At 50.4% G+C, this 23,551-nt stretch overlaps 8 protein-coding genes across 8 annotated transcripts; 7 read left to right on the forward strand and 1 right to left on the reverse strand.

Moving 5' to 3' along the window:
• Nucleotides 1-230: 230 nt before the first annotated feature.
• Nucleotides 231-3,914, forward strand: DEU56DRAFT_119865 (TPR-like protein). The gene is made up of 2 exons (XM_041344630.1): nt 231-368; nt 436-3,914. Exon 2 carries the CDS (start codon nt 481-483, stop codon nt 3,619-3,621), a length of 3,141 nt encoding a protein of 1,046 aa, XP_041202510.1. The 5' UTR covers nt 231-368; nt 436-480; the 3' UTR covers nt 3,622-3,914.
• Nucleotides 3,915-3,991: 77 nt separating this feature from the next.
• DEU56DRAFT_836096 (uncharacterized protein) lies at nt 3,992-5,319 on the forward strand. The gene is made up of 5 exons (XM_041354783.1): nt 3,992-4,428; nt 4,478-4,602; nt 4,653-4,666; nt 4,719-4,864; nt 4,925-5,319. Exons 1-5 carry the CDS (start codon nt 4,104-4,106, stop codon nt 5,188-5,190), a joined length of 876 nt encoding a protein of 291 aa, XP_041202511.1. The 5' UTR covers nt 3,992-4,103; the 3' UTR covers nt 5,191-5,319.
• Nucleotides 5,320-5,330: 11 nt separating this feature from the next.
• On the forward strand, nt 5,331-7,020 carry DEU56DRAFT_119905 (PAP2-domain-containing protein). The gene is made up of 3 exons (XM_041344631.1): nt 5,331-5,441; nt 5,493-6,810; nt 6,876-7,020. The coding sequence occupies exons 2-3, from the start codon at nt 5,546-5,548 to the stop codon at nt 6,955-6,957; spliced, it is 1,347 nt and encodes a 448-aa protein (XP_041202512.1). The 5' UTR covers nt 5,331-5,441; nt 5,493-5,545; the 3' UTR covers nt 6,958-7,020.
• A 975-nt stretch (nt 7,021-7,995) lies between these two features.
• DEU56DRAFT_747210 (uncharacterized protein) lies at nt 7,996-9,687 on the forward strand (the record flags this gene model as incomplete). Its single annotated transcript, XM_041349259.1, has 3 exons — nt 7,996-9,226; nt 9,277-9,365; nt 9,421-9,687. 3 exons carry the CDS (start codon nt 7,996-7,998, stop codon nt 9,685-9,687), a joined length of 1,587 nt encoding a protein of 528 aa, XP_041202513.1.
• Nucleotides 9,688-10,578: 891 nt separating this feature from the next.
• On the forward strand, nt 10,579-11,880 carry DEU56DRAFT_119971 (uncharacterized protein). The gene is made up of 2 exons (XM_041344632.1): nt 10,579-10,926; nt 10,976-11,880. Exons 1-2 carry the CDS (start codon nt 10,680-10,682, stop codon nt 11,512-11,514), a joined length of 786 nt encoding a protein of 261 aa, XP_041202514.1. The 5' UTR covers nt 10,579-10,679; the 3' UTR covers nt 11,515-11,880.
• A 1,933-nt stretch (nt 11,881-13,813) lies between these two features.
• On the forward strand, nt 13,814-15,074 carry DEU56DRAFT_760952 (uncharacterized protein; the record flags this gene model as incomplete). Its single annotated transcript, XM_041350485.1, has 3 exons — nt 13,814-14,314; nt 14,432-14,450; nt 14,569-15,074. 3 exons carry the CDS (start codon nt 13,814-13,816, stop codon nt 15,072-15,074), a joined length of 1,026 nt encoding a protein of 341 aa, XP_041202515.1.
• A 4,862-nt stretch (nt 15,075-19,936) lies between these two features.
• On the reverse strand, nt 19,937-20,353 carry DEU56DRAFT_836123 (uncharacterized protein). The gene is made up of 2 exons (XM_041354784.1): nt 20,330-20,353; nt 19,937-20,274 (listed from the first exon to the last, which is right to left on the reverse strand). Exon 2 carries the CDS (start codon nt 20,268-20,270, stop codon nt 20,031-20,033), a length of 240 nt encoding a protein of 79 aa, XP_041202516.1. The 5' UTR covers nt 20,271-20,274; nt 20,330-20,353; the 3' UTR covers nt 19,937-20,030.
• Nucleotides 20,354-20,752: 399 nt separating this feature from the next.
• Nucleotides 20,753-22,932, forward strand: DEU56DRAFT_120083 (uncharacterized protein). The gene is made up of 3 exons (XM_041344633.1): nt 20,753-21,135; nt 21,188-21,287; nt 21,342-22,932. The coding sequence occupies exons 1-3, from the start codon at nt 20,942-20,944 to the stop codon at nt 22,767-22,769; spliced, it is 1,722 nt and encodes a 573-aa protein (XP_041202517.1). The 5' UTR covers nt 20,753-20,941; the 3' UTR covers nt 22,770-22,932.
• The last annotated feature ends 619 nt before the right edge of the window (nt 22,933-23,551 follow it).

Here is a 23,551-nt window from a genome sequence, read left to right on the forward strand (position 1 = left end):
CAGCGTGTTCGGTTAGGTTCGGTTTTTTGCATTGTCAGGGATACTAGCAGCAACTTGAACATGGGAGTCGGACTGATCAGCCGCACAGGCCATCAAATCTCGATATACTTGTCAGTACTTCCCGGGACTAGCATGGCACTGTATGGCTGCCCGGGCCACTCTGGCGGGCTGTGCCAATGCGGGACACAAGGCGCTAAGGAATCAAGATTCCTTCACCTGCAGTAAAGTGAACATACAAGCAAGGCCGCGTCAACCACACCTCGGTTACAGCAGGGTGCACGACACAACGACCTTCGTGGCCTCCTTCAGCTTTACCGTCCCGTGTCCTTGGCAGGTTTAATCTAATATCTCAGTGTTCAGATTTCTATGTACGTGCAAATTGATATTCTTATCTACTTCGACTTTGTCCTGATCATGAGGCACATAACATGACAGTTGTGATATCGCCGTCCTCACCCAGTTCGGTTCTTCGGCTTCAAGATGCTTCCTGCCAGTGTGCTCTCGGCAGACAAAATGGAAGAATGTGGGGCGGTCTTCGCAGACAAAGTGGAGGAATTTCGAGCGGTCTCGCAGAGCTTTCCCTCTGGTCATTATCTTCGTGTTGTCTTTCTCTCTGCACTTGCCGTCAGCCTTGGAGAAAGATCCAAGCGGCGGGGCATCCCGTCTGACCTCGATGAGGCCATCGAACTCCATCGGGCTCTACTTCTCCTCCGTCCCACCGGTCATCCTGAACGACGGATGTATCTCTGCAATCTTGCCATAAGCCTTGGAGACAGATTCAAGCAGGGGGGCGTCCCGTCTGACCTCGATGAGGCCATCGAGCTCGATCGAGCTGCACTTCTCCTCTCCCCTCCCGGCCATTTTTTACGATCCGGTTATATCAGCAATCTTGCCATCAAGCTTGGAGTCAGATTCAGGCAGCAGGGCATGCTGCCTGACCTTGATGAAGCCATTGAGCTCCACCGGGCTGCGCTTCTCCTCCCTCTACCCAGTGATTCTTATCTACCTGGGCATCTTGGCACGCTTGCCACCAACCTTCAACTTAGATTTCAGCGCCAGGGTATCCTGTCTGACATTGATGAGGCCATCGAGCTACATAAAGCTGCTTTACTCCTCCACCCCCCCGGGGATTCTCACCGATTCGCGTCCCTCAACAATCTTGGCATCAGCATTAGAGAGAGATTCGAGCAGCGGGGCGTCGTATCTGATATTGATGAATCTATTGAACTCCATCGGGCTGCACTACTCCTCAATCCCCCCGGTCATTTTAATCGATCCTCATCTCTCAACCATCTTGCCAACAGCCTTACAGAGAGATTCCAACAGCGGAGTATCCTATCTGACTTCGATGAAAGCATTGAACTCCATCAGGCTGCACTACTCCTCCGCCCCCCCGGTCATTCTGACCGATACGAGTCTCTCTGCAATGTTGCCGCCAGCCTTTTGTTCAGATTCAAGCAACGAGGCATCCAGTCTGACCTTGATGAGGCCATCAAGCTGAATCGGGCTGCGCTTCTACTCTGCCCACCTGGTCATTCTGATCATTCCATGGTTATCAACAATCTTGCCATCAGCCTTAAGAGCAGATTCATGCAGCAGGGTGTCCTGTCTGACCTTCATGAGGCCATCGAGCTTCATCGGACTGCACTTCTCCTCTGTCTCCCCGGTCATCCTGACCGATCTACATTTCTCGACTATCTTGCCACCAGCCTTCATGTCAGATTCATACAGCAGGGTGTCCTGTCTGACCTTGATGAGGCCGCCGAGTTTTGTCGGGCCGCACTGCTCCTCAATCCCCCAGGTCATCATGGACGGCCATCATCCCTCAACGGCCTTGCCAACATCCTTAGCAACAGATTCGAGCAGCGGGGCGTCCAGTCTGACTTTGATGAGGCCATCGAGCTCCTTTGGGCTGTGCTTCTCCTCTGCCCCCCCGGTCATTCTAATCGCCCCATGTATCTCGGCAATCTAGCCAGAACCCTCAATTACCGATTCAAGCAGCGGGGCATGCCAGCTGACCATGATGAAGCCTTTAAGCTGTATTTACAGCTCTCCCACATATCTCATGCACCCTCTTTGAGCGACCTTGGAGTTGCCGACTCGTGGATCATCTCTGCCGAGGAAGCGAACCATAGTTCTGCATTGGTTGCATATCAGACCAGATTAAAATTCCAAGATCAGCATGTCGCTCTTTTGTCGCCTTCTCTACAGCATTTTGATGCCGTCAAGAAGGTCACTTCTTTGTTTGCCACAGGCGCCTTCTCGTGCGGTCTTCGTCGTGGTTCGTTGAAGACTGCTGTAGAACTGATGGAGCAGGGCCGTGCTGTATTCTGGACCCAGTTGGCACGCTTCCGCACACCGCTCGATGAACTTTCCCAGTCTAATGACACAGGCGCAGCTTTGGCGGAAAAGTTCAAGCGGCTGAGCTTGCGCCTTCGCAATGCATTCGATCAGTCTACTGAAGACAAGTCCCCGCAAATTCGGCAACTGACCATGCAATGGAATGACGTTGTCTCACGCATCCGCATGCTCCCCGACTTTTCTCGATTTCTCCTGCCTCCACTGTTTTCTGAGCTTCAGAAAGCGGCTGAAGAAGGTCCAGTCATCATCGTCAATTGTAGTCTGTTCTACAGCTGTGACGCCTTGATTATCTTCAGTGCCAAAGATCCCGTCCACGTTCCACTCGATATCGAGTGGATCGAAGTCTTCGAGTTGTCCCGCGAGTTTCAGTCCCTCACAGAGCAATTTGGTTCATCTGATTATCAACAAAAGCTTGTCAAAATTCTCCGCAAGCTTTGGGATTGTATCGTTGAACCCGTGGTCCAAGCCCTTAGGGTGTCAAATGTTCACCCTGGCTCGCGTATCTGGTGGTGTCCTACCGGTGAACTCACTCTGTTTCCTCTACATGCAGCAGGACCCTACGAGGCGAAGAGAGACAATTTGTCTCACATTTACATTTCCTCTTACACCCCCACGTTGACGACGCTCATTCGTGCGAGACAGCAAGTTTCTCGGGATGCATCCCCACAACATTTCGTTGCCATTGGTCAAGGAAAGCCGGACAGAGGGAAGGCACTCCAATGTGTTGCTCCCGAGCTAGCTGTCGTTGCTCAGCACGTTGCGCCTGTTGCGGCCTTCACATCGCTTTCAGACAGCCATGCGACAGTACAGGCAGCATGTGATGCATTAAGCCAGAATCAATGGCTTCACCTGGCCTGCCACGGAACGCCGAATCGAAAACAACCATTCGAGTCTTTCTTTGCAATGCGCGACGGGCCTTTAATGATCAAGGACATCATCCGAACTCACTGCAAGAATCCGGAGTTTGCATTCTTATCTGCCTGCCACACTACTGTGGGCGATGAATACAGTCCGGATGAGTTGATCCATCTCGCAGCGGGTATCCAATTCTGCGGATTTCGCAGTGTGATAGGTTCTATGTGGTCGGTCGACGACGACGTTGCACGTCAGGTCGTATCGGCTTTTTACCGCAACCTGGTCGATGGTTCAGGGAGATTGGATTGCACACGCGCTGCGGTAGCGTTGCACAAGGCTGTCAAATCGTTGCGCAAGAAGATTCCACTAGAACAACAGATCGTATTTGTTCACATAGGTGTGTAGATTGAACGTTGAGGCTCGATTGGTGGTATTGTCGCATTTTCTGTATAACCCTGTCTAGTTGCTTTCGTTCCCTTGCTGTCCCACCGCATAGTTTCTTTATATTAACTGCATCAAGTTTTTGCTTGTCGATAGTTTTGTTGTTGTATAATTCGTACGTTGCACAATTGAATGACTCCCCCAATCCACTCACGCTGTCGGAAGAACTGTAAGTGCACGATCGGAGAGCAATGTTGGGATCGTGAAGGCAGGATCATTGTCTAAGTTCGATACCATTTCGTTGAGGACTCATCGACGCTGACGGCGGCAGAAAGCTGATCTTCTCGGCACAAATATTCATAAGGCCCGGCAGGACCGCTCCGTATGAGCCGCAACTTGGTCTTCATGTGAACACCTCTTTCGAGAATACTTATCTTGTCGCTCTCTGCATCCACATATAACATGGGCGAACGCCAGTTCCCATCCAGCCTTTCCTCGTCCCGGCCATGACTGTCACCGTCAACAAAGCATTATACGATGAACAAGGGTACATCATTGTCCCAAATCTCATTCCTCCAGAGACATTCGAGGCTCTCAAAGAGGCTTGTGATCATGCTATAGCCAAGACCAGGACCGGATCATGGCCCCACCGGCGCACCGTCGGAAGACAGTTCCCTCCTTTCGACGATAGCAATCCAGATTCATGGGGCGTTCAACATGTCATGCATCCCGACCTTGGGGAGCCCGTGTTCGCGGAGTGGTACACCTCGGATGCGTTCATTAATGTTTCGAAGGAGTTGATGCAGTGCGATGAGAATGAGCTGCAGATGGGTGCGTTCCACGGCTGACGGTTTGGTAGTCGTGCTGACGTATTTCGCAGAACTCTTTAACTTGTTGATTAACCCACTGGAACACGATTTTGCTCTTCGGTGGCATCGTGATGATGTGCGAGAAAATGCCACTACTGAGGAAGAAGTTGTTGCTCTTGCGCTCTGGACGCATGGAGTGAGTATTCGTGGACGATGATATGTGTGTTTGCTCTGAATGATTTCTAGGTCCAATGGAATACGTGAGTACTCTCCAGGGTCGTCTTGTCGATGATCTATCTGAATCATGAACAGCGCTTTGTACGAGGACTCTTGTCTCTACCTCGTCCCAAAGACCCATAAACTGCCAAGAACGGAGGTTCAGCGAGCTCAGTCAATGACACAAGCACCACCTGCGAATCCTTTAGACATGCCGGGAGCGATTCAAGTCACCTTGCAACGTCAGTCCATGGAAGTTTATTTCCTCACTGAGTATTTCTTACCGAGCCTGAATGTTTTAGCCGGCGAAACTGTGTTCTACAACAACAATATATTACACTGCGGAGCATACAACTCGAAACAGCGCCGCGCGACGCTTCATGGGTGCATGGGCGACACACGCGGTGGGTCGACAAGAGCTCAGAATGTCCTCCAGCATGGACTTTTATGGATGACTGAGAACCGCTTTCGTGATCGGCTGAATGAGAGAGGGAAGAGGATGCTCCAGGCTCTCATTGATATGAAGGAGGGTGTTAAGGGCGACCTTGGATATTCTCAAGTCAACTAGGTGTTTAACAGATTGAAGTTACCTAGTGCTTGAAGCTTGGAGGGGATCTGTCGAGCGCTAGCTGTGTTGAGATTCAAGCGGCTGTACTAGTCTACTGGTAGAAGTTTTCCAATGATGGTTCTGTTCCCACGCATTTCTTCCTTTCACCCGTGCTGGATGTCAGTTCACGGTGGTCGCTCTCCACTTGCTAAAGTAACAGTCAAGCATATATACATATACCAGCCGTGCATACCCAACATATACGAATAAATGTGCGTCTCGTTTCTTTTAGAGGTCCACTGCAAATCTGATGCGGTTGGTAGAATAACGCGGTCCACGTATCACGAATTTTAACCATCCTTCTACGAACTATACCATGCCACCTGGAATACATCTTGCAGGCCCCTTGCGCACTGCAGTCAATGCACTCATCACTGCAGTAAACAGACTGGACAAGTCCTTCTCTCCCTCGGACACACTCGCCAAGTTCCATGCCCACAAATTCACCCTCAAAGACTCGATATACATCCTGCATATACTCTCCGCCCTCTTTTGGCTTACCCTCATGGAAGTCCCTCCATTTCCTTATAAACTGGCGATACCTGTTCTATATGCGATTGCCTTGCTCATCCCATTCACCTCCCAATTCTTCGTTCCCGCAACTCCCGTCTTTTCATGGGTCCTCATGTTCTACTCCAACCAGTTCCTACCAGCAGACCATCGACCCGCAGTTCACGTCGTCCTTTTGCCCACCCTCGAGTCCGTACTCTACGGCGCGAACATCAGCGACATCCTCACGCGCTTCACCCACCCCATTCTTGACATCATCGCTTGGCTCCCCTACGGAGTCATCCACTACACCTTCCCCCTAGTTCTAGCTGCCCTCCTCTGGCTCTTCCGCCCACCCGCTCTACGCATTTTCGCAAAGGCATTCGGATACCAGAACTGCATCGGCGTATTCGCCCAGATCGTCCTCCCCTGCGCAGCGCCCTGGTACGAGATCATATACGGCCTCACACCCGCAGCATACGGTACACCAGGGTCTGCAGGCGGCTTAGGAAGGATCGACGAGTTATTCGGCGGTGAAGGCTACAAACGCACATTTGCAAGCTCGCCACTCGTATTTGGCGCGTTCCCAAGCTTGCACGCAGCATGGGCAACGCTCGAAGCGCTCTTCATCAGCGCTTTATGGCCAGAATGCGCAAAGTGGGCTTGGGGATACGCAGCGGTGCTGTACTGGAGCACCATGTATCTCAGTCATCATTATCTCATCGATGTCGTGGGTGGTGCATGTCTTGCGACTGCGTGTTTCTACTTTTTTGTGCCTGAGGAGCTGCGCAATGGGAGTGTCAATGGTGCAGGGGATAAGTATGAGAGGTATGATCTTGAGTCGAGAAGGGATGGCGGGTTTGGGGTGGGCATGGAGGAGTTTGCGAGCGATTGGACTGTTAGCGATGAAGAGGAGACCCCGATTGCTTACCGTTCGCCGAATCCTGCGAATGTTCAGGGAAAGGGAAAGGGGAGAGGGCATAGGCATACTGCTAGTATCGCAAGTCTGATCAGGGCTGATGAAAGAGCTGGGGAGGAGGGCTGGAGTCCGATCGCGGGAGCAGGGTTCGTGTTTCCGCCTGAAAGCAGAAGGTAGTGCATCGAGATGGATACTTTTATTGCATATACCCTGATTTCACTGGGCTCGTGGTTGCTAGACTCTTCTCTCTCCAGCCTGGTTGCTGCCGCTCTACATCTGCATTACAGCGGTACCTACGTACTTACTACTATCATAGTTGATCTCATGGCTCTTCGTGGTCGCTGGGGACAGCGTAGAGCACATGATCATAAACACCATTCAAGTCCTCTCCATAGGCCGCGTCAAGCTAATTGTGCCGTCAACTCGTCGATGCCGTACCAGTGACGTCATGGCAGCCGCGTATCACAAGCCTCCACCTGCGCTTCACTTGTCTGCCTTTCTCAGTCTATTATTCCAATTGATTTTCTAACAATCTCTGCTTCCAGATGACATACACTGTAGTCGACTTCAGGCAGTAATCAAAGGTCGGTGATCTCAAAAAACGCGCGGAAACTCGGAACGAGGGATGGAACGATATTGAACGAGTTTTTGGATATGATAAGTTATCCCGCCAACGGCGGTGGAACGTGTATATTGACATTCCTAATGAATGGGTTCATCTGTTTACCTGAAGTGAGTAAAAATTTACCCGTTCCGTGCTTAGCATGTAATTGATAACATGGTCCCTTGTTCAGCGATAAGTCTGATATCACGTCTTCATACGAGATATCCGAAGTTGTAACTCCCTTCGCTGCCGGTTGAAGAAGAAACGGCGCCCGAGAAAGTCGGTGCGACCGTCGTGTGTAGCTCTTAGGATGAATAAAGGCACAAGAGTAGTGCCTGGGGCTGTAGAAAGATGTACAATGGGAGTCGGACTGAACTGTCTCAACTAACCTTTGCGGGCTCTCACTACTTAGCAGTGCCGCGTCAGGCGGCCAGTGGCCGCGCGTCAAGGCATGTCACTGCCGCGTCAAAATAGCTACGCCCGCGGCGTATGCTCGGCTATGTAAGTATTGTCAACTCTTGTCACTTGAGCACCATTTGATTGGCGTAGTGCAGTATCGCATATGGCCCCCGTCTGTCTTATATAAACAGATTTTCGGTTTATTCGGTAAAGTTGTGCGTTCCTGGCAGCCTGGCATCCCGGTGACTTTCCAGACTCCAGCGCACACCCACGGTGATTGTCACCCAGAGGCTGTGGTCATCAGAAAGAATGCATACTTAATGTGCGTCCGTGATGTGTTGGCCATCTAGAGACCATGCCCCCCACCATCCTCACGGTACTGAGACGAAAATGGCAGCCAGTGACCGTGACATCCTATGGTCCCCTCCCGAATCGCCAGGATGACTTGGACCCGGTACTGTCTACCGCAACGCCCACTGCTAGGGCTGGAGTCGAATTCTACGATCGCAGTCTAACAACTCGCAGATATGCCTTTGTTGGATTGGCATTCTCTAGTATCATCAGCTGCTGTTGCGTCGCTACAGGGGCCGTTATTATAGCAACTCATGGAGTTTCTGGGGTGATTCCGTTGATGAAACTCGGAGGCGCCATGCAACATAGTACCCTACCATCTGAGTTGTTGACACTGATACTAAATTTACTCGTCACAATATGCACCGAGGCCACAGGCTTTATCCACAGCATCTCGTTGCGCTTTGCGCTAGTCTCAGAGTCTCGACTTCGTTTCAACACGAATCTGCGCCTTCTGACCGCGGCTCGTGGATGGAGAAACCCTAATGGTGCCCTGCTTAATGGAATCATGGCTGTCCTCCTCATTATATCCTACACCTTGACCTCGCTTGTCGTATTTGACAACTCCACATCAAACGGCTCATATGCGTCCGTTGCCATTGCAGGGTTTCCTATCCTTTTGTTAGGTGTCGCACTTCTTCTGCAGGCGGTCATCGCAGTATTAGGATTGCGGGCTGTCGAAATATTGACGTGGAGTTCCTCACCTTTCGACCTCACTGCCGCTATGATCCATCACAGGCAATTCGCCCCGGTTCCTCACCAGTGCATGCAGGGTGTGTCCGAGTCCGGCTATCGTGAATCAGGTCCAACGGAGCCGTCAAAGTCACAGCTTTCGGCATGGCATGCTCACTTTAGCATCCGGACAGTCGTCATTGCTCTCTGGGTGATCGTATATGCATGTGTCATGTGGGTAGCTATCTTGGGGTCCGTCTATGGCATGTCGCACCATTTCCAGTGGTCACTCTTCCCCAATAACAACCCTATCCTCCAATACCTGGCCTACCCGACTGTCAATATCCAGTGGTGGATTATAGCCATTGTCAACCTTGCGGTTTTTCAAGCCCCGATGACGCTTGGGCTGCATTGCTCTGAGCTCATTGCTAATGTCATCCAAAATGAAAGCCAATGGAGATGTGCTACTGGAGAGAAGGGGCTTCATACAGCCACGAACGCACTGAAGGCGCCTTTCGCTAGTCCGCTGGGGATTGTCCTCCTCATCCTAAAGCCTGCATTACGTGAGCTGTTTACGTCCAGTTCTGATGATTTTTTCTTGAAAATGATATAGACTGGATGTTTGGCCTTGGATTCAACGCCCACGGATCCGGTGATGGCACTGCGCTTCACCAGGTTGAGTTAAAGATGAATTTCATCCAGGTTTGCATTTACTCTTCAAGTGTAGCCGCGACAACATCCTCACACTCTCTTGCAGATCTTGAACTTATGTATCGTGCTGATTATATTTACTGGTTTTGTGAATTTTGTTACACGGCGCCGACCACGCGGCCCTCAGCCGGCCACATACGGGCACATCCAGACGCTTGCTAACCTCGTGGACGCATGGTCGCCTGTGATGTGGTGGGGCCACAAGGAGGACGGACTATATTGTCACGCTGGTAGGGTAATTATGTGGTGGTCGCGAGGACGATGTATTAAATGTTTTAAACAGGGACGAGCGATCATCCACTGCCAGATGTGAAGATGGACTGTCTTTACGCTGGTTCCGGTGTCGGGTCCCCTCATCTGTCTCGTGAGAAGTCCCCGCTTTTTACAAGACGGTTTTTAATGTATCTTTGTCGACAGATCTACATAGGAGCTGAATTCATGTGCGTTGAGTCACGGCGCGCACGGCCAGCCACGCTGTACAAAGAGACATTTGTAATTTTCATGCTGTCTGCGCGATGCACTCATTACACTGGCAGGCAGCTTGGTAGGTCGCCACACATGATATCACATTGCCACCACGGTTTCGAAGGACTAGGATTTAGATCATCAATGTTTCCCGATACTATCATACTATCATATACAGGCCTTCCTCGCATCGTCATCTTCACATAGGACAATTTCTCTCGCTGCACAACTCAGTACGGATCTGTAGCATAGCGTTTGGATTGTTTGGTTTCACCAGCATGGTCGCTGCAAAATTCAAATTCATTTGCCCTTCTCTTCAGAATTTGAAACGCAGCCTCCTCAAAAACCACATAGTGCCTCCTCCAGCAGGACACATGGGAGGCTTCACTCGATTTGAATGCAAACAGTCACGAAATTCCTTCTTCGATCGTCACATGCGACCAAGTGGCTTATCGGAATTCTTTGAATCAAACTAACTTTGAAATTCGAACTTGCAGTCTTGCGCGCAACTTAGTACGTCTTCAAGTTTCCCTTGTTCGATGCCTCCAATGGGAGACATGGGACTGGAGATCTCGTCGTGTTGAAAGACCGCGTGAACAGTACACGCCGGCGAGCCGCACGTTACGGCAGACGCCATACGTATACCACGCCCACTTGCATCTTCTCATCACTGATCATCACGATACCGAACAAGTTTCATGCTGATTCTGATTCTCAACCAGCGCTTAAAACCGCCATGTAATATAAATACCTACGCTAACCGTGCACATCCATCGATTTCCCTTCCGTTAACTGCATTACCAACTTACCAAGCACCAATACTTGTGGGCGACAGCTGAGATGCGCCTCGATGCAGCCTTCGGATTGGTCACAGAACTACGTCTTGGCCTTGTCGGCGGCCTCTGGCCCACCATCCTAGCAATATGGCATGCTCCCTCGCTACTCTTCCAACCTCTTGAAATCTCCCGCATTTTCATGGCCCAGGTATGGGACATCTATGGTAACAGCGTCGACGAAGCTGGAAGGGACGTCAAAAATGGGCTCATCACCCCGCACGCTTATGGCATTGTGCTAGACCTCGGTGCTGGTGAGTCGCTTCCTCAACGAACATGATCATGTTTTCATGCGATAGACAGGTCACGGCCACACCGTCAACTACCTCGACCATTCACGTGTTACGAAATACGTCGCTGTGGAGCCTAACGTGCATATGCATGCGGAGCTTCGCCGTACAGCATCTGCTGCTGGGTACAGCGAAGATGCTGGAACGCTCCTCATCCTCCCCTGCGGTGCCGAAGACCTCTCTACTATCCTTTCCCATCTTCCTGCACCACACCCGCCTGTAGACACCCTCATCTCTGTCCTCACTATATGTTCCATCCCCTCGCCACAATCCACTATATCCGCATTAGTCACGGAGGTGCTGAAACCTGGGGGACAGATACTGTTCTATGAACATGTACTTAGCGAGAGGCAAGATGTTGTGTGGTGGCAGCGATTTTGGACGCCGTTATGGGGTATCGTATTTAATGGGTGTCAGCTGGATCGCCCGTCTCATCGGTGGATTGAGGATGTGGGGGGATGGGTGCAAGGAGAAGGAGGCGTTTGGGGGAAGGAAGGGGAGACTGAAGAACATCTGTTTTGGCATCGAGTGGGGAGATTTGTCAAGGCGTGAGTAGATGGGTGTCAGCTATCTCCATAGGCCTGGTCCTTCACAATCAGTTCTTTAGCTCTAGTTGGCACCTACCAACAACTTTTGTCACTAACTGGTTTGGTCCAACTAGAGTTACTAGGTTATGGTTCGGTTATTCACAGTATTCACTCGCTATGCGGATCTCGACTGTTTTGATGAACCAAGCAACTGAATGCCACGTATGTGCTCCAACGTCCAACGTTCAGGTATTTCCAATACACCTTGCATGATTTCATTGACTAGAATACCGACTTGACATGTGGGGTAAAATTGTTGTCCCCATTACGAATGTGAGAGCAAAGCATACTAGCTAGGGGGCTGGCGGTTGCAATATTTGAGGTCTTAACTTTTCGTCTTTCATTGGTAACCACCCGCGGATTCCGGGCAACCTTACCGTGTCCGGACACACCTGCGTCCTCTTCCTGGACAAACGTACGTCGCCAATCTAGCAGGTTGTGAGTCAACGAGTGCGATAGCTGAGATAGTTATCGAGCATGGACGTCCTGAACAAATGGTGTAAAGGGATGCTGTCCCGAGCTTAATCCAGTGTCATGATGTAGAGAAAGATACAACTGAAGCTCACAAATCATATGCATCATGACAGTCTTCAATCTCGATGTAGTTGTTCGATCTGTGGCAGCTGCGAAATGACCGGTTCTGTACCGCAAGCACGGAAGTCTAACCCAAGTTGTAAAACAGCATCATGATATTGTTCAAAGTCCTCTTCTATGACGGTCATGATCTAATAGACTCGGACGTATCATGACACGTCTCGCGCTGCACATAAAAATCATGGTCAGTCCCACGCTCAGCCCACCGGGATCCAGCCATGATGGGCGTCGAGGATGAAAGGCAGGGAAAGGTTGGAAATGCATCTCACTCACCACTTTCCATGTGTCTGCCGCAGCGATGGCTGGCATCGTTACCGCGTACAACCCAATCGGTCGGTCCTGCGACCGTGACACTGGTACTAAGTACTATAGTACTCTCGCAGCCTAGCAGAGTCTAGCGCGTTCTGGAACGTGCGGACCTTTCGTTGCATACTTACAGTTGCTTGCAGGTGTTGTGAGTACTAGTGTGTCAGGTTAACCGCGAAGACACGTCAACAGAAAAATTAAGTTCACGAGCGCTAGCTCGGGGCCCGGGCCGTTCCATCAAAAACAAACAAAAACACAGGAAGTTCACATATAAGATTGCGAGAGAGGAGCCGGATGCATGTGTTGGTTCCAGCCTTCAAACTTGTAAACCACACCATCTCTGGAACGGATTCAGAGCCGGTCTGTTTCTACAGGTCCGACGGAACCTCCAAGGCGATCATTAGAAGGGCGCTAGGATTCGATGATGCCGAACTGGGAGACCGACCGTGTCCTATACATCATCTTGTTCTTTATCATCTACTCACTACTTAGACAGGCCATCGCGCCCTCTGGAAGACTCGGAGGGGTGTGTATCACCGTGATGTCAACCCCAGCAATCTCATGGGGTACCGCTCAAATGGTCTATTTATCAGCGTCCTCAATGATTTCCATCGATCATACAATTGTTATCATCGATAAAACAACGTCTCAAAGGCTTCGAGCGCACAGGGACGGTCTCGTTCATGGCCTTAAAGCTTCTCATACCACGAGCCATCGTAGGCGAAGTCGAGCACGTGTATCAGCATGATGTTGAATCATTCGTATGGGTACTCACCTGGATCTGTCTTTGGTATGAAGATGGCAAGCTCCTCAGCAAGGACAAAAACCAGCTTTGTGGTAAGGTTGCTTGAGATGTGTCCAACGCGCTCGAACGAAGAGAACTTCAATGTTGCTATGCATTGCTTTGCGGTGGACAAATTTACAGGTTTATTCAAGTCCGTCCCAACGGACGATGAAGTGGTGTTCCAGACATAGCTCCAGGACCATGTGCTGGCGGATGTGCGCGAAGGCAATTTCTTGTCTGCCCAGTAGGGTAGGTATACTTGCAGTTGAACGTTAAGGTAGCGTGTCTGAAATGTGATGTTGCATCACATCTGTAGAATGAACACCAAGCTTAGCTCGGTGTCCGTGTGACATGTAAAATGACGAGCACCGGCCCCAGTTCCTGACTCCCCAGCTAGATCTAAATCTACTCCGATATCGAGGATGTGACGAGCCTGAGTTTTCCCAAGACTAGCAGCTGTGCTGGGCTAGGAAACTGGTTGTATCTTCTCCCTGGGCTGGTACTAACTTACCAACGTTCATCGATGTCATTCGTGACTACCTAAATCATCACGCCCTCGTGCACTTGGCTTGAGCCCACCATGTCAATTCACATAATTTCTTTTCCTGCAAGGTTCAGGAAATTCCACGACGCATATCTACGCCTCTCTCAACAGTTTCACCAAATCCGTTCTCTGTACATCGTCATCAAAGACTGGGCCATCGATGTCCTCATCAAATCCCTCGATTACGATCCTTGGAACTACAGGACTCTCGAAATTTTCATTGCTATCGCCGTAGTGCTACTTTGCGTCGTCCGTTTCTGGCCCACGTCTTCACCCCGTCCAACCACGAAGGACTCCCAACACGCCCGCACGGCCCTCCAAGCGCTTCAGACCGTTCTTGTCCCAAGTTGCTCTCTCTGGCCCGCGCGGTACATCCAGCTCGTGAAACATGCCTCCAACCATCGTTTTGGATCACGGATCGTCATCCCTTTGAGCTTGCTCCTTCAGGACGTATGCGACGGCGTCATCGAGCTTCGCGATCCATTATACGATCTCGAGGATTTGATACATGGAGGTGTTTGTGCGTATGGCTGTTCCGTGCGTCTGAGCGTCGAGTGGAAGTGGTGGGTAGAATGGCTAGATCGGATGGCGAGTTGACATATTCTGGTTTTGTTACTGACGCATGCGCTGAACGACATCCAATACCTTGATCAGTTACGCGGAGATGTCTTAGGTGAGTATATGCGCTCCCCTTCTCAAGGAAAATTGTTCCTACGCGTATATGCTCATCTTTGGATATATTGAAGACGATGTGAATAGCTACGACACGGTTCACTCTTCCAATTTTGTAGTCACTAGCGCACAACATCTCGATGGCCTTAAACATCCACTGCTAGCAAAAGTACCTCCCCCCTCCGTGGACCATTGGCCCACCATCAACCTCGATGGCCATCCGCTCTCGCACCTGCTATCTATCCGGCTTCCCCAAGGCTCCCACACAACTCTAGAATTCACCTCTCTCTCCAGCCACATCTCCTTCCTCAGCACGACGTACATTGTCTGTATGGTCCCCTTCCTGGCGCGTCGTCTTCCCCACCAACTCTCCGATATATTGGCAACAGTAAACGGCACTCGACACTTCAAATTATCGACACTCACAAACACATCAGCGACATACGCCGAAACACTCGCGGCACTATCAACCACGCTGACATATGATTCTGTAGCAAGAAAACACTGTGTCGACGAGCTGGGCGTCAAGGGATGGCGTAAACGTAAGCTAATGCTCGAGTTCGAGGCTGCTCTTGTGCGGAGGGGTTGGTTGGAGCGCTGGAATGTGGTCTTGGAGGGTCGTTAATTGTTTGTAGGCGTCGCTTTTTTTTTGTTCCTTTCAGTCATATGATCATTCTTGTACAAAAATGCATCTCGAGTTGTTTTTCCCTGCTCTATCGCTTCGACGTGGTCAAACCCAAGCCCCTCGCTTCTTGCACACCCATTACCGGACAAATATCGTTGTACCAATGACTTAACATCATAACACTTGTAAAACTGCTACTGAGTACGCCATGTCTAAAATTGTCGCCATGTTAGTACTGCTGATGCCTCTATGCAAATTATCCGGCTTAGGAGAGACAAGCAAATACCTAATCTCTTGATAATGGTCGATTACAAGCTCCCCAACTCGTGCGTGGTAAGATAATTATCTTTACATAAATGCAACGACATCATACTGGCATATCAGCGTTTAGCTAGACATAGATGCATGCAATTTGAAAGACTCTTCTTCGATTCAACTTTAATTCACTGCTAGATTGAGTTTATGCGGGCTGCCCCCCCAAAGCATCCTAGTGCTGTCGCTAGCCCAGCTTATGTACGGATGCTTGTTGACATCCTGGAAGGGGGTGTTCGAGTACCAATTCACGAAGCCAGGTAAACAGTCTAGGAGGAGGGAGGACGTCTAGAGACCTGGATCGTACAGGTCTGCCTCGGGATATCGATATCCCTAGTTGTATATAGTTGTTGTAGCAACCCAGAACACATTGTTATCACTATGCCTGCGATGCCCCCTATGACGAAAATCAATTTAACGCAGTCGAGGATTTTACATAAATAAACCTTTATTCCAGAAACGCTGCATATGCTACTCCAATAAGTCTCTTTTGTACCCCGCGTTGACAGCAGCCTTTCTCAGACGACGAGTATGCGCGGGCATGAATCTACGTATTACCGCACGTCAGTTTGTCGGCATTATCATCTGGATGTTGCCGACAGGCCCATGGTTCCAAAGACGTAAGGCGGACATGGAGGAGACGCTAGGAGATGACAGGCTTGGGAGGCGAAGGAACCAGATGTCGGGGATGGTCGGAAGGAAACAGCAAGGGTGATGCCAAGCTTCGCTAAAGCTTAAGAGACACGGTCCATTATCTGGATCTTGCTGCAGTTGAACGCATCAAGTAGTCGCTCTCATGAGGAGCAACTCTCATGTGAGAGATGTAGGTTAATTGATAGGCACACATCAGACTTCTCGACCTATCCAAGCGTTAGCAGCTCATTGGAAGTTGGGTGATCAGTACCCACGCTGATTCTCCGAACAATCTACGCAATGAACGTCAAAGATGGGGCTGCGCATCAAAGCGACGCCGTATTAACGCTTTAACGAAATGAAGTGAGACCCAAAACATACAAATGTGAATGAACAGTACCTGAGCACGGTGGTCAGCCATATAATTGGTTGACGATACCAAGCAAAGATGATTGGTCCTGCAAGCAATCCGTGGTCACTGTCCCAGTTAGGCGTAGACCTCTCTGAATCTTACCTAAGTAATCTGCAGATCAATCAGAACATGAAGGGTTTCTTCTGGATTCACGTGCAAGCTGAATTTTCAATTATGTATCCCTGTTGAACTCTGCTGCGTGTCGTTAACACTCGTTTGCTCCAGTTGGTGCGCTTGGAGAGCGGGGAAATAATAATGACAGCACGGGACGGAGCGCCGAGTAGCCACATAAGGGATTGCAGTCCAAGCACGGGGAGGTCATTCCATGGAACGTAATAAGGTGGGGATGTCGTTTCGTACTTCGGCGTCGGTCCGACACGGTGTATTCTGTACACAAATGGAAGTAAGTAAGGCGAGCGTAGCATCAAAGGTTAAAACTTGAACTGAGCATAGCTTGGTCGCCACTTACGAACGTGACGGACTCATCACGTGATACGCAATTCGGTTGAACGTTAAGGGTGAGCGGGTAACAATCAATTAGACACCAGAAGGACTTCTGGCAACTGGAAGTCGATCAGAGCAGTTACCCTCGATCATGGACAACGTCCAAACCCAAACCAAAAGAGTCTTTAAAGTCCACGACTGCCAGACACGTATCTCAATCACGGACGTGTCACAAGTCCGTGTCACAAGTCCGCGGAGTCAAATGCGGCGCTCGCAGGCAGGGTCAAAGGAATGGTGGAACTGGCATAGATAGAGCAAACTTCTATGCTGGCATCCCATGTCCGACTCCGGAAAGGATATGATTACAACAAGAATATAGACAAGTTTGTGAGATCATGACGGAAGTTACTTAACTCACTGGATGATAAGGACGATATAAGGGGGCATGTATCAGACCTCCAGGGAGCCTGAAACCGCGTGTGGGCGGTTACCGCGGTGGCTCAACACTTAGGATGAAACGCGCCTTGAACTTTGATAGGATGACCGGCAATTCGCAAATCGTCATGCATCAGTGGGGGCTCCATCATTGCTTGACGGCTATAGGTGGGCGCGCCCAAACGATTTTCCGTTATCAGAAATGCAGTTGAAAACAGAACCCATGTCGGACAACATCGTGGCATTGTACTGTAGGGGCAGATGGGTCGCGCGCTGTCGGACGCTGTTGTGGTACAACGGAGAAGTCTGAGTGATGGTGGCGTGTGAGTCACGTGCACGAAGAATGCGAGCGAGGGGAAGTTTTGCCCGAAAGAGTTGTAGTCCCCCGATGAAGGCGCAGTGGATGCTTCTGGGGAAACAATGAAACGATAATGGGCGCCAAAAGATGAGAACTTTGATGCTATGATAGTCAAGCATTGGGTCTAACCGTGGAGGAGGGTAGTGCAAGAACGAGGGTGCGCGGCCCTCGGAGTAGCTATGTAGTAGAGCCTCGTAATTTCTTTGGGTTGGGTCAAGGGAAAGTGTCGAAAGCGACAAAGTAGCGATTAAACTCCGAGGCTAAACGGTGTGGCTCTCCGTCTAGGGAACCAGGAGCCATCATCGTCGAAGCTTCGCGTTGTACATAGATGACGATCGCGAACAAATCGATGGATAGCGTGTGGTGAACCATCGATAACGTGCGGAGCGAAGAAGGTCATGAGCAGTGTATCTCCGCTGAGCGAGGAGACACGCCGTGCAAGTTTCCATCAGGCTCAATAGTTGCAAGCGCAAGCAATCTTCATTCGAAGTTCTGTCAAGTCAGGGTGGACTAATACTGGGACCCACAACATGTGTACATTGGGGCTAGCTTTGCAGCTTTGTGGAAAAAGTGATCTGACTAAGACTGAGCACGAGGCACTGAGCACGAGGCAAAGTCTAAACATGGATCAAGATCAAATAAACTACCCGACACCCCGGGATGCTCTCCGCAGTATAATCTCGGAGGAAGCACCATATGCAATTATACGCGTGATCCAAGCATGATCCGTCGTTTATGTCGGCTGCCGTGCGAGAATACAGTAGAGAATTGTGAACATAATTAGGCTGCGCAGGCGCGGGCAGTGCAGGAGTGGAGTACCGGTTTAGAAGTGCAGCAGATTACCGGAAGGCTGAGGCTGAGCACAGTGGCTGAGCGGGAGGCTGCGGGGGGACTCGACGCCTCGCAGTGGCGCAGATTAACCGGACAAAGCCGGCAGATCTGTGCAATCAGACGCCAAGTTGATCTCGAAGGCGGGCCCTTGTAATTCGAGACCGCAGTGTTGTATCTTGGTCCGCTTTACCCAAACTTATCCACAAATGAAGACACCGTTTCCTCAATCACGGCTCCGTCCAACCAAAGTGAGTTTTTAATAGTACTTTATTGTTTTAGATATAGATTTCAGTCGCACGTCTGGATCGAAGACGACGTAAAAATACCTTCGATTTGATGAGGTTTACTGTAAGACTGTCGAGGCCCCAGTCGCTGAAGCAGTGTCAGTGAGAATGGGAACGTGCCATCCGAGACAATCGCGGCAGTCTAAGTACGTTCCATACAGCGGTGCGTGGACAGTACTATCGGTCTTCTCCAGGTCATCCTGTTGGCTTGGCCTGGCCGCCTTGGTGCAAACATGTTCAATAGTCGACTGGCGAGGAACGGCGATGATCTTTGCGTGTCCATCGGAGCCTTGGCTTGGTTCGTCATTCGGGTTCCACCTACAGCCTTCCCAAGCTTCAAAATCTCTCCGCCGTTTCCACTTGATGCGGCTCCTCGGACGGGTAATTCCCGAGAGCAGTGGCTTCTCAAATCTCGAAGTAGATAATGCACGACGGTGACGAGCGTTCAACACTGCGATGCTTCAGGACGGGTGACATTCCCCGCACGCCCATAAACGAAAATAGTAGACATGAGCCCATGACCGTTACCGCGGGAAGCAGGTGATATAACCAAAAGCTGAAATCGGTGGGGGAGCCAAAATGGTGGGCCAGGGTGGCTGCTCTGTTCAGTTAGAGCGGATTACTTGAAAACGGGTCTGATGAAAATGGAGACATGTGGGTTCGTGGAGACTTGGCTGATGCGTAGACTTACAAGCAATGTTCCGTGGAGCCAGCTGGACATTCGGGCATGAATTCCACACGATTCTAGTATTCTTGGAACCCTTCAAGACTCGAATTGGTCTCGGTCGGTGCCGCCGAGGTGATAGAGTTAACCCCTGCGGTTGGTTCACGACGAGATCCGTGGACGATGATCCGCTGCAATTTATGAGCAACTGGGAACAAACTTGAAGGGCCAGGGCATAATTGGCATAGCTTAGGATAGATAGAAGGGAGTGCTTACGAGAGGGGAGCCTTGTGGGTACGACATGATGTTACAGTGTCGTACGAGAACATCTTGACAAACCTTCGATCCTAGGGTCTGCCCCCTTTATGTGACAGAGCGCGCAAAAGTATAACCGAGTAAAGATATGATTAAGGGATTAATTGTGTCCAGGTGCCTTGCGTAGGCGCGCTCGCTATTGCATATAGAATGCGACGGTATGGCTCGCGACCGAGAGATCTTGGTGAGGTGCCGTTCTGTATGTGACTATGTAACTGTCTCATAACGATTTCTATGGATCCGAGGGTTCTCACTGTGCCTTGTATTATTATACGGGTGGCTCACAGAATTCTGTCCAAAGCTGGATGCGAATAAGAGACATAACTAATGCATAGCAAGGGTTGAAGCTTCGAAGACGCTGATCGCCGTATAAAAAGCTATAGTTAAGGAACCTGCATGTGGGTCCTGCGTCCCTAGAGAGAAGAATTTGATGTTGGATAGTTAATTGGAGGGCTAGAAATGGAAGCACTGTCATTGGTCGGCGCCAAACGAAATTGCCAAGGTTCATGACGGTGCGAGGGTGGATTCTCAGATCTCAGGATCAGAGTTCAGCTGAGGCACGAAAAGATGGGGACACTCGAAAGTCAGGAAACCGGACGGCACCGAATCGAGTGGCTACATAGACATAATGTAGGTGGTGGTCAAGGCCTCGTGTAGCTAGTAGTAACAGATAGTAGTACACTAAGGAGTCGCCAACGGCATGTCATGATCGAATTATCGTAACACCCCTCGCGGGAGTACTGCTGCAGTCCTTGACCTGTTCCTTGATACAATAATTTGGCGCTGCGCAGTAGCCTCTAGCATGATATAAACATATGAATCGTGGTTGTGCTGTGCTCAACTAAAATATGAGGCGGTTGAACTTTGGTAGCGAGGCGGTGGCTGAACGCGGCAAGGTCGGCGGCAATAGGCGCCGGTAGTGGTAAAGGGGCCGGGTGGCAGTGTATTTATGCCGAGATTCTGATTTTTATGTAATTGCAATCCATTAAAGACATGGCAGGTTACTACATAACGGATTCAAGCTAAATAGGCGTAAGGATAGATGAGCTCTGTCCGATAGCGCCCTCTCTTCCTCCACAACACACAACTTGTCCAGCCAGTCCCACTTCATTCTGTAGGCCACCAGCATCTGTAGTATACTCAAATCCATCTTCTATCTTACTCCAGTTTCCGGTAGCCATGGCCACTACTTCCCAACCCATCACTTTCCAGTCTCCTAAACATCCTGATTTCCACATGGCATCAGGTTCATTTACTGGTAACAACAACTCCATCCCTTATTTCCTAGGTTCGCCAATATCATGGCGTGCTGGCTCATTCGGAAGTCGCTTCTACCCTGGTTGCTCCCCTGGTCAACTCCTGGGTCCACTCGAGTCAGTTCAAACTTCACTCACACGTGTCAGGGTGCTGATATTATCTATGTAGTCCTAGTGAATTCAAGTGTCACAAGCTGTCGTCCTCTATCGACAGTGACCGTGGTTCAATTCTCAATGCTCTCAGTGCCTTCGACAAGGAGGACGAATTGGTGAGTTGTAGCCTTCGTAGTTTGTGCCATCCTCTCACGGTTCGACCCTCACAGTGCCGAAACTACACATGCTGTGGTCTACAGCTAGATGACCTACATGCTCTGCTACAGCATTTCGAGGAGGTCCACGTTGTCGTGCTTGATCCGTTCGGCCACCCCCAGTTCCCAGTCGTCCCACCTCTACCCCAGTCTATTCGTAATGCTTACTTCCCAGACTACCATCAACATCCTCCATCTTACAACCAAGGTGGCTTTGATCCTGATGACATGGAACTCGACATTGAACAGGGCAGTACGCCTTCGTCAAACGCATCAACACCCCCTGACACTCCCCTCACCACCCCACTGTCGTCACATCCTACTCATTCGTTTAACCACTTTGGTCAGTCGAAACCTGCCTCTCCGCATCTTCCCGTGTCGGCATTTGATACGACAACGGTGCTCCCTTCCCGCTCCATTCACGGTTCAGCATTCCCACCATCCCGGAATGGTCTTCCAAATGTGGCAAATGCCCCCGATGCATTTAATGGTTACGCGGGCTACTCCGACTACTCATCTTCAATGCCTGGCACTGTTCCTTCCCCACCCGCCAGTGATGATCTTCACTCACCTATCACACCTGTCAGTGAGCTAGGTAGTCCCTACGGCTGCCTTCCTCCAGCTGTGGTATTCTCCACGAGCAACACTCCTGTCAACACCCCTTCAGCATCTCGCGTTCCGTCTCCAGCAAGCGCCTCGCGCCACCCCGCGCCCTCCGCGGCCACGCTTCACCCGTCAGATCCCCCTGCTTCTAAAGCTTTCACGTCACAGCAGGGTAGTCAACGTGCCAGTACCACGCTCTCTCGCCCTGCATCATCATTACTATTATCGAAGCCCTTCCATTGCCCTAAGCCGAATTGCAACAAGAGTTACAAGCAAGCTAATGGGCTCAAATATCACATGACTCACGGCAGCTGTAACTTTGCGCCACCCAAAGACCTCGAGCAAGTACAAGCATTACTGGCTAGCAAGCGGTCCGCCCGCGAGGCTGCCGGAGAAGATCGGGGTATCACCGAGGGTGAGATGCGTGAAGTCGAACGGGAGGCAGAGCGTAGGCTTCGGCCCTTTGCCTGCGGTGTTAGCGATTGCCAGCGCCGATACAAGAACATGAACGGTTTGCGGTATCACTACCAGCACTCGGGTGACCACGGTGCAATTGGCTTATCTCTCCTGGCCAGTGGACAGCACGAATGTCTACAGCACGCCCATGGACGGAGTAGCAGTGCAAGCTCGCGGCATTCAACACCAGCAGCGAGTGGACATTCAACGCCAGTGACCGGACACTCGACGCCGACATATGCTCAACAATATCAGCAGCAGATGCTTTACTCGTCCGCACAGCAGCAGTACTTGCGTCAGCAGCAGGCCCTGCAAGCACAGATGCAGATAAACTATCCTGCCGTCTCAGCCGAAGCTGGCCCTATCATCGTCGCCCAACACTAAAGATCGGCGCTCGTTCAAAACGCAAAAGTCCGAAAGGACGATTTTCGAACGTAGACTAGATGTAATTTATCCTCCCATCATCACATCCCTACTCGCTGTCGGTCACCCCTCTGCGCTTTCTGGGGCGGCCTCGACCTCTCGCCATCCCGATATACGGCGCAAAAGTAAAAATTATACATATTGGTCGACTATTGTGATATATTCCGGTTTTCGTGTTCCTCGTTCTGCTCACTTTGCTCTGCTATGTGTTCCTCCTTTTACCGACCTACAACATATCCCAGGTCGACGCCTATCGCTTCTCATTTTTCCTTTGCGTCTGGCTTATAATGCTGCTTTGCCTTCCTCGTCCGTTGGTTGTTCCCTGCGCCCCCCATCGCATAGATCATAGCAGCTTTTGTATGTTCCTAAAAGCCGGGAGTCTGTACTGTTATGCAGGCTGGCATCTCTTTTGTAATCTTACTCCTGCATGTCCTCCATCTCTCGCGCCAGTGTTGCGTATACTTACATTAGCTATCTACATACATGAGTATGACAACCTATTTCACAGTGGATTTTGTCCTCTTGTTGAGATGCTCGAACACGTTGTGACCGATCAAGCCAAGATGCACCTTATGCCACGTGTTGATCGGGATCAAAATTATACTTCTGTCATATGCAGATTATCATCTCCGCAGAGATCTGATCGACCGGTCTCACCACAACCACTTCGCTGCAATTCATATTTGCCATTCGACCTTTGTTGAATTTCAATCGGAACCGTCATCCTTTCTGTGACCAAGGCA

Source organism: Suillus clintonianus (genome assembly GCF_016758775.1).
Source record: "Suillus clintonianus strain FC179 chromosome Unknown DEU56scaffold_136, whole genome shotgun sequence".
Lineage (NCBI taxonomy): Eukaryota > Fungi > Basidiomycota > Agaricomycetes > Boletales > Suillaceae > Suillus > Suillus clintonianus.